A 10524-nucleotide genomic window follows, 5' to 3' on the forward strand; every position below is an offset into this window, starting at 1 on the left:
TGCATTATCTGATAACAGTTATTTTACATATTTTGTCCAGTCTTCTAGTTTTGTTTTAAGTATAGTTTCCAAGTTTATATCCTATGGATTTTTTCCTGTTTTGTTTTGCTAGAGATATTTGATCATTTTAGTATATCAGTATACTAACTTGTATCTAGCACCTTGCTAAAGTCCCTTAATTATGATAAATCATCTGATGATTCCCTTGTGGTTTTCCACATGGGTAATTATGTCATCAATTAATTATGGTAGTTTTACTTTCTCATAATCATCATAATTTTATCCCTTTCCCACTTTTCAGCTTTAATTTAGAACATCAGACACACTGATAATTAGAAATATTGTTAACAGGCACCTTTGTGTTTCCCATCTCAAACAACATACTCAACAACAGTACCTAGGTCTTGAGTAGTAATAAATGAGATTTGTGTGTTCCACCATCCTTATTGTATTGTGAAAGATCATAGAAAACATAGATTTGGATAAGTTAATGGTGTATGTTACAATTACAGGACAATTTGCTAAAATATCAGAGACAGAGTACTTAATAAATTAGTAATGAGAAAAGTGAACATAGTTTGTTTCCAGACCAATTAATTTTCTTCTACTAGTAGCATTGATCCAAAAATCAACCAGTAGGCTTTAGATAATATATAAACACATTTAAAATTTTTTTAAAATTTTTATTTGTTCTTTTTAGATATACATGACAAACAGAGTATATCTTCACACATTATACATACATGGGTTATAACTTATTCTAACTAGGATTCTATTCTTTTTTTAAAAAAATTTTTTTAGTTGTAGATGGACACAATACCTTTATTTTATTTATTTATATGTGGTGCTGAGGATCGAACCCAGTGCCTCACATGTACTAGGCAAGCACTCTGCTACTGAGCCACAGCCCCAACCCCTAGGATCTTACTCTTGTGGTTGTACATGATGTGGAGTTTCACTGGTTGTGTATTCATATATGAACATAGGACAGTTGTGTCCAATTCATTCTATAAACACATTTTAATGTTGGTATAAAGTTATTTTTTTAGAATCACATAAATTGAATCCAATATATAATAAAGATGATTTTGAATCATACATACTTTTTTGAGTTATTCTGTTACTTAGTACGGAATCAATAAGGACTAAATCTATTCACTAAAAAATAATATCACAAAAGGAAGATACTTACGCTACAGTAATGCAAGCTTCTCTAACAACCTGGGATCTAAGATCCTTAGCTGATAGTTTAAGAGCTCCATCCAACAAGCGTAAATGTTGGAAAAAGCAATCATACTGTGCAGCTCCAGCAACAAGGAGTGATCGAATTTTCTTAAGCTAAAATAAAGAGAATTTTTGTTACCAGTATTAAAGGTGGCAGTGCTAAAGAAAATAAAAAGGAACATTTGTTACCTAAATTACAATATTCAAACAATTGTTTAAAAAATGAGGCACACGTTTCATTGTATTTACATAACCATATTCACACTATATTTTATATAAAATATAAACTCTATTTTAGATGAATTAAATGTCCTTTCTCTTTCTGTGCCTAGGAATGGAACCCAAGGCATTAAGCATGCTAGACAAGTACTCTACCCCTGACTAATATCCCCAGCCCTTAAATGTCATTTTGTAAATAAACATACAAACAGATAAAAAGCTTTCTGGAAAACAATGTGATAGATTTAGTCATATGTCTAGTAGATATATATATATGAAAGTTCATTCATATATATATATATATATATATGAAAGTTCATTCATATATATATATATATATATATATATATATATATATATATATGAACTTTAAAGTTTTAAGGCAGTCTTTTTTTATTACAGTAAAAATTGAAATAATATTAATCATTTTAAAGTACATGATTCGGTAGCATTAAGAACATTCCCAATGTTGTATAATCATTAGCACTCTCTACTAACGAAGCCTATTTATAAAAGGGTCAAGTTTGAAAACTCTTCATCAATAAGCAAAAGTACAAAATCAAAATGACTAACCATCAGTCATCATCATGTCCACATGTTAACATTATCAAGCTTTGTAAGCAAAAGCAAATGGCTCTTGCTATTTACATAACTTTAGCTTTAAATTTTAGCATATGATTGTAAAATGTTTTCTACATGAACACTAGACATAAATACTAAACAAATCAATGGAGAGAAATAGACACAAGTGCACGCAATGCTCACAAATATTCAGAAGCTAAATTATGACTACTATTATACACAATCTTACATTTAACTCAGGTGCTTTTTAAATTTTAAAATATAACTTTAAAATGAAATAAAATGGAAAAAATAACATGGACTAAAGATGTAAATATAAAACCACAGCTATGGATATTTTTAAAAATTGAAATAATAGTTTATATAAACTTGGAGAATACAACAAAGAAAAAATTTTTGTAAACAGAACAAAATTTCCAGAAGTCATCTAAACAAGGTTAACTAAAAAAAGGTTTTTAAAAAATCACAATATGTTAGGAAAAAAATACCTGCAACATGAAAGGATACATGACAAATAATAGTAAGATAAAGGCAATCCAAAATTACGTTGGATAAATATAGGAATATGTGTTCAACCTTACTACTAGTAGTAGGCAAATCCTATTAAAAGACACATTATTTTCCTTTTTCAGGGGCAAGAATTTTAAAAACTTGATAGCATCCAGTATCAGAAAGTAGACAAACACTCTCAAAAAATTCAAGTAAGATTATGAATGACTAAAACTTTTATTCAAAATATTTTTGGTAGCATCTATTAAAATAAAATTACATTTATTCTTTATCCAAAAACCCACATTAAAATCTAACCTATAAAACACTATTGTTGCTAATATGTGCAAGGACATTTATCGCAACATTGTTAAAATGAAAGAAAATTTAAACAAACTAAAGAGCTATCAAATGGGAAATGATTTAATAAATTACATGTACATATATTAAACTAAGGAACAGATGTACACAATGATCTGCATTCAATAAATAGCTGAACAGCTATTACATGCCTGACTTCTAAACCAGTCAGAATGAATGTGGATACTTTGTTCATGGAAGGAAAGCAAATTATTAAGTAATGTATTTTGTATGATCTCATTTGTTTTCATAAAAGGCAGGACCAATTATTTTGTCATATAGGTTGAAATAATATACAGAAAATCTTAATATTTTTTTAAAAAGTAACTAAAAGTCTGTTATTTCTAAGTGGGTACTTACAAAGTAAAACAAAAAACTCTCAAGCACAAAATTTATGTTTTATGCTAACAATATTTAATGTCATGTTCCTCTTCAGATCACCTACAAAAAAGATCTTTTTGTATTTGACTTGGAACTGAAGAAAGAATTTGAACCATATTTAACAAATTGGGAGCAACATTTTCTCTCAAACATTTAAAATATTCAGACTTGCTAACAAAAGTGATGAAAAAACATCTTGTGTTCAAGGTGTCATAAAAGTCATTATTTGTCAAAAAGCCCCACTTTAATTTAATTCATCAAGAAATGTAGATTTTCATGACCATTTATAGATTCAGAGCTCTGAGAACAGAAGTCTTCAAATGGAACAGCTTCTCTGTCTTCTGAGGACTCTGAGCTACTCATTATGTGTAATATGTTCATATAAACTTGACAAATTCACATAACTTAAAGTAAAATATATAGTCTGTTGTCAATGCAAAAATTATTTAAAACTTTAGCATATACTGTCCTCAAGGAACTCTAAGGGTAAATAAATTATTCTTAACTCAAGGATATCCAACCTTTTGAAAAAACAGTGAGAAATATTTATCACAGTCATGATTAAAGGAAGAAAAAAGTCAGATAAATGGATATGCTATTGTGATATTTTGTCAATACTTTAAAAATACTGAGCATGCAAGAAAAGTGAACTGCTCTAATGGCCAATCTTATATGATTCAAGGATGGTACTCAAAAGCAACTATGTAACTTCTATGAACGAACAGCCTCCTTCAGCATACCTTCCTGGTTAGTCAATAAACTGCACAAGGGGAAAGGCTACCTGAAGGGCCAGGCAGGCACCATCTGGTCAACAAAAAACTGAATAAAAAAGTGATCCTAGGAGCTGGGGTTGTGACTCAGTGGTAGAATGCTTGCCTAGCACATGTGAAACACTGGGTTCGATCCTCAGCACCACATAAAAATAAATAAAATAAACAACTACAACTAAAAAATATATATATATATATTTTTAAAAAGTGACCCTAAATCAGAAAATGCCTGTTACTTCAGTATGATTTCCAGAAAGAAATGTTACATATTTCTCTATTTTATTAGTAAGTACCAGACAGAATTACTACTGAATGTTTATGTTTTTAAAAGAACACTGGAAAGAAGAGGATAAGAAAAGAAAAAACTTACTGCATTGGCACGTTGATCCCAGTCATGTTTGTCATCTGACAAAATTTCCCTAATTTTATTTAATGTTTCTTCAAGTTCTCGACTAGAATAGATCTTAAAGAAAAGATTCAGAATTTTAACAATATTTCTTACCATGAACAATATCAAAATTATGCCCTGATGTTTAAAGTGTTTTTTCATATAATTAAGATGTTTTGTTTTTCTTCCTTGTTAACTCTTGCAATTTCTTACCTCATGAATAACTTCAAATATACTCTTAAAATGCTTTGTAATTTAAAAACAAGATGCAAATGTACAAGAATTAAGATAAATGCAAAAATTGCACTCATATACTATCAAATAACATTGTTGAAAGACATGTTTTGAGTTAGTTTTGCTATTCTCTGTTGTGACAGACTAGCTAAGATAGCTACATGGTTTTTTTTTCCACTGAAACCAAGTGACTAACAAGTAACTATATATTCACTATGATCTCATTCATATGACAAATATTCACATAACAGGAACATATTAAGCTAAGCACTAGGAAAACTCTGATGAGTAAAAACAAACAAAATGTTTCATGTCTTTGCCTTATGGAAAATGGCAAGTAGCAAAGGTGTGAGGCTAGAACAGTTGTAGCCATGTTGCTGACCATGAAGGAAGGCAATGTAGAGGAATCAGAAATGAGATTTGAAGAGAGAAAAAAAGCCTGGTAAATAATATTTGAGTCTCTTCATCAAATAGTTCTGCTTGTATCTTTTACTCTCAACAACAATTAAATTCCCTTTTAGAGAGAGAAAAAAACACACAAATGGTAGAAAAGCATGAGATAAGGTTGAAGAAACAGATGTGGGACTGGATAACATTCTGTTAGACTAGGATTCCTGGAAATTGCTGAACTAGCTCTTTACTGCCTCCCACCTCCTCTTCACAATAGGACTCTGCTCTTTTCCAGAAAAAAAGAAAAAGGTTCCTCTGCCACCCCTAATCTTATTATAATGTACTGCTCTAGAATACAAAGCAAAGTTCTTCTTCTCTCAAAAGGAAAATAAAAGAGACAAAAATTTTTACTTCAGTAAGGGGGTACATAATTTTCTTTAAACATTCCTTTGGGGAATATATAATAAAAAGAAGTTTGTAGACCACTAAGTTAGGAATCTTTTGTAATAGGTGATTCCCAGATTTCTAATTTTTCTAGTTGACTGAGTAATGGTTTTCATATAAAGAACACTGAAAGTTTCAACTTAAGTTTTGAGGGGAGATTATGATTCCAATTTCAGACAGGTGAAGTTTCAATGTCTCTGAGACCCATGAAATGAGATGTCAATCTCAATCATTGTGGATAAATGTTTTTGGTGCTCAAGAGATGCCTGGCTGGGAGATAAAAACCTGGGTGTTATCTACATAAATGTGAGCACCAAAGTCATGGGTTTCAAAGAAGTAACACAGCAAGAACATGGAGAGTGAAAAGAGAAGGCTCAAAAGTAACTCTTAAGAAATTCCAATCCTCAATGGCCAAGTAGAGAAGCTGTGTTTACATAGGAAAAGATGAAGTGGACAAAGTTAGAGGAGGGGAAAAAAAAAGGAAGAATATTGTATCACATTCACTACAACAAAACATGGATGCAGTCAACCATGTTAAATGCTTTTAGAAGATGGGAGGGAGGACAGTAAATAAAAGAATTTGATTTTCAAGAAAAAAAAAAAAGAATTTAATTTTGGTACCATAATTGAACTACTCAAGATTGGTTTCAATGGAGGATAAAGATGGAAGAGAGCAGGATAAAGTGAATGCAGATGAAATTTTAAAATAGCACATATGGGCAACTCTTCTGAGAAGACTTACTAAATGAACAAAAATAACAATATCTGGAAGATATGGAATCCAATATGATTTCTATAAATCTTTCATGGCAGTGAAGATCAAAGGCAGGGCCTCACACATGCTAGATGAACACTCCACCACCAAACTATATACCCTGGCCCAGACTTTTTTTTTTCTCTTCCAGATGATTTTTTTTTTTTTAATTAAGAAACCCACCCATGTTTAATGAATAGTAAGAAGGTTTTAAAAAAGAGAAAGAGCATGGGCTTGGTGATTGTGCAAATGTGTTAAGAAAAGTAGGAAACAACAAATTTTGGAATAAAGGTAGAGGTACTAGCCTTTGGAGAAAGAAGGAGGGACTCTCTGGTCCTGGAGCAAAAGAACAGGAGTTCTGCTGCAGGTAAGGAAATAGGCAGAAATATGGAGTTACTACTTAATGGTACGGAAAGAGACAAAGTCATGCACAGAGGAGAGCTAGATAGCCATTAGTGGTTAAAGACACAGAAACACATCCAATAGCCGAGGAAAGCAGAGGAATAATTTAATATAGCCAGGAAGTCAGATTGTTATGGGCTCACTTTATGTGAATTTCACTAGAAATCATGTGGCTTTCTCCAAAACCACTGTTTCTGGGCTATGAGCATAGAAAAAAAATATATAAGTGGGGGGATCATCCAGAGTTGTACTTTTACTGCAAGAAACTCCAGAATCAAATCTTAGATGAGAAGAAAAGTAGAAGTGAGAGATGATTGAGAGTGAGTAGAAAAGACAATGGACCAAAGATACTCAATACCATGGAGAAGTAGTTGTCAAGAGTATTTGGAAAGAGTGTGGAGATTAGGATCAGTAGGATCAGTATTTGACTCTGGAAACATAGCAATAACATTCAGGTGACATCAAAATCCAATATGTGTCTACAAAGTGGATAACTAAGATGAAGGTATAGAGAAGGTCCAGAAACTCCTGAGTCATCCAAGTGGAAATTAAGTCATCAGAATGTGTCAAACTTTAGTATGATAATTGTGCCCAGCCAGACTGCGGCAGATAATAATGGCAATAGCTAACGTGCTTACCATATACATTATTTACATTGTAATATTTAATCCTCTTTAACAACCCCCAGAGTATGTAATATTAATTTCTAATTTAGGATGAAGAAACTGAAATACAAAGGATTAAGAAATCTGTTCAAGGTTACACAGCTAGTGTGGGAGAGCTGGGATTCAAATCTAGGAAACAGTGGAATGTTGTCCAAATTATAAGGAAGCTGGACAAAGAACATGAGCCTCATATAAGTGGGTGTAGGAATAATGATCACCAAGAGACAATGAAGAAATCAAGCATAATTAACTTGTTATCAATTATTAAGGACACATGAGTAAAGAAAAATAAAAAGACTTTAAAGAGTTTTAAGAAAAGAAACCAAATTTTCATTAAGGTAAGATCATTGAGGGTCAATGACAGACAGGAAGTTTCTATTTATGAAACAGATATTCCAGAGGACACAATGAAAGGTATGGAGCATTTGGGGATGGCAAAGCATCAACTACAAGGATCCAAGGGGTAATTGTGAAATAATTTTTCTTTTCCATAAGGTGAGTAGCCCTTGACTTTAGTATACTATGATATTACCATTCTGACAAGAATATACTGAACAAGGAAAAATGTTCAGTTCCAAGTAAATTTTACCAATTTTTCCTATAACACAAATCCTTGCCTTACATGAAAGGTCTGTAAAATATAAGGGGGGGGGCTGTTTTCCTATTCTCTAAAAATGGGGAAAAAATTCAATAAAAAAACCAAAATACTCTTAAAGACATTTTTAAAGCTTTCTCACAACTTCTTAAGATCTTAAATAGCTTAAGGACAACTTTTTGTTTCAAAGGGCAAATATATGCAGTGAAAAGTAGTTTGCAAATAAAGCAATGTGAAATATTCTCAAAAAGAACGTTCAGCGTCTACACCCATCATACTGGAAAAAAATACTCTGAGTGACATCAAGTGTTGGCAAGGATGTGAAGAAATGGGAATTATCAAACTTTTCTCATAGGAGTTTTAGCTGGTAAAAAGAATCCTACAGAGTAATATCTAGTAAAGTTGAAAGATTATAACCACACAATTTCCTTCCTTGTGTTTACACCCTACAGAAACTCCTACAATCAAGACCACAGTTTAAAAAGAACCTTCAATGAAGCAGGATATGTAACAGCAAAAAGTTATTAATGACTTAAATATCCATCAACAGAAAGGATAAATGAACTGTGACATGTTCGGGCAATAGAATATCATCTATCAATTCAAATGAATGAAACAGAATCACAAATTTTAAGTTGTGGAAAATTATTTTTAAACTTTTGAATAAAAAGGCTATACCAATGTAACGTACAATATAATATTTTTGTATCTTAAAAAAATGGAAATAATACTCTCAATTATAATAAGTATGTCCACTCTACTTCAGTAAGTTCTATGTGAACATATTTCAAAGTTTTTAGTCAACAAATCTCCAACATTTTCTGGGCTCAAATCTTGTCAGCATTAAAAAAAAAAAAAAAAAAAATCACTAATTTTGTCAATATGAGTATTTCTTTTTGAAGCATTTTCATTCTTATATAGTCATTTCTCTTAACTTTTTCTTTTCCTTTTTGGTTCCCTGAGTAACTTTGGTTTTCTTACTTTCATTCTATTTCAATAAAAGGGAATATTAAACAATTAAATTAATTCAAGAATGTGAACTTTAAGATAAACATTATAATGTAATATGACTTAATAATATGGATTCCATTTTATTTCAGTCTTACCGGGAAGTGGAAAACAACTTGAAAATCTAATTATACCAATAAATAATAACTTTGTGCTAAGTCAAATATATAATTTATATAGTCGTTTAAGGAAAAAATGATTTTTAAAAAGGGACAAAACAAATGACATGAACAAGCAAATAGGCTATATTCAGGGAGAGAGCCAATTCACAGGTAGCTTTACCTGAATAGAAGGGACATCTGTAAAAGCTTTTATAAAATCGTCTTCATCAACTGCTCCAGCACCTCCTTCTTTCGAAGCACCTGCTAATTAAAAGGAAATCAATTTCCTAAGGTTCATTTTTAAGCATTTTAGCACTAGGGACAACATGAAAAATTTATGCCTTTGATCTGAACAAAGGCATAATTTTGAGGGATATTCCAATTTATAAGAAATCATTAAAAAAAGAAAACCTCCACTTTTCAAAAAGTCAAAGTACATGGAAATAGCTAATTAACTCTCTAAAAGGAACTAGGCTAGACTGGTTAGATAAAATGCAAATTACTAAAGCAGAGGGCCCCAATCCACATCCCCCATTCAGTGCATTAGCAAGGACACAGATACTATAAAAGAATGAACATCTTAAAAACTGAAGAGTAACTTAATACCATCAGTAAATGATGGCAAATAAGTAAGACACAGGACCTGTGTATGGTCCTATGGTCACAAAAGCATATGGAAAAAATGAGAGTCCTAAAATTAAATTATACAGATAAAACTTCCTTTATTGTATGTATTAAATTTTAAAAGGAAACAATAGGTATAGTAATTATTTAAGAGCCAGTAATTAAGGTATTATCTTTCCAAATTTATTCTTCTTTCAGATGCCAAGCCTAGCATTCACCAAACCCTTATTTTTCAGTTGTTCCTAATGATTTCTGTTAAGCTCTTGCCAGAGACTGGAAGCTGAAAGAAGAAGGAATCTGCTCCCTTCTGAATACTTCCTGTTCTTGTCAGTAAAACTCTAGTTACTCTGGCAGAGATCTGAAGTATAGGTGGCATTCAATAAATCAGCTCACTGCAGCCATCAAAGACAGTACCTGCTCCTTAGACACGTGAGTTCCAGATCACCAGAGAGTCCCTCCTCTAAGTCCCTAAGTTTTTGAGATGGGGTGTCACCGAACTGGTCTTGAACTCCTGTTCTCAAGTGATCTTGTGTCAAAATACTTCAAGTCCCAATTGCTAGAACTACAGTGCATGTCACCATACCTGGCTTTAAGCCTCTACATTTTAATAATTCTAACATCCTCATTTTGTTCCTCCAGTCCTGAGCATGGTATCTGCTTCATGTAATTGCTATCTTCATATTTTAGTGTTTTCTTTTCACATTTTTAAGTCATCGATAGCCATTTAACAATTCTTTATATAGGCCGAGTGTCCCTAACCTGAAATCTTGAAATCTGAATGTTCTAAAATCTGAAACTTTTTACTAACATGATGCCACAAGTAAAAATTCTACACCATTAAATTCTGTTGCATGAACAAAAGCATTTAAAATATTGTATAAAATTACCTTCAGA

The 10524-nt window shown here is 31.7% G+C and overlaps 1 protein-coding gene across 9 annotated transcripts in view; it reads right to left on the bottom strand.

Moving 5' to 3' along the window:
- The window catches only part of Clasp2 (cytoplasmic linker associated protein 2), a 190960-nt gene that overhangs the window by 102778 nt on the left and 77658 nt on the right, over positions 1-10524 (bottom strand). For 6 of the 9 annotated variants that reach the window (XM_071619732.1, XM_034636295.2, XM_071619726.1 and 3 more), the window contains 3 exons: positions 9188-9270; positions 4396-4488; positions 1193-1338 (listed from right to left, as the gene is read on the bottom strand). In XM_071619732.1, the coding sequence (XP_071475833.1) occupies positions 1193-1338; positions 4396-4488; positions 9188-9270 (322 nt within the window). The remainder of the gene's footprint in view (positions 1-1192; positions 1339-4395; positions 4489-9187; positions 9271-10524) is intronic. The other 3 variants (XM_071619729.1, XM_034636296.2, XM_071619738.1) reach the window with 1 other exon arrangement.

Source organism: Marmota flaviventris, chromosome 1 (assembly GCF_047511675.1).
Source record: "Marmota flaviventris isolate mMarFla1 chromosome 1, mMarFla1.hap1, whole genome shotgun sequence".
Lineage (NCBI taxonomy): Eukaryota > Metazoa > Chordata > Mammalia > Rodentia > Sciuridae > Marmota > Marmota flaviventris.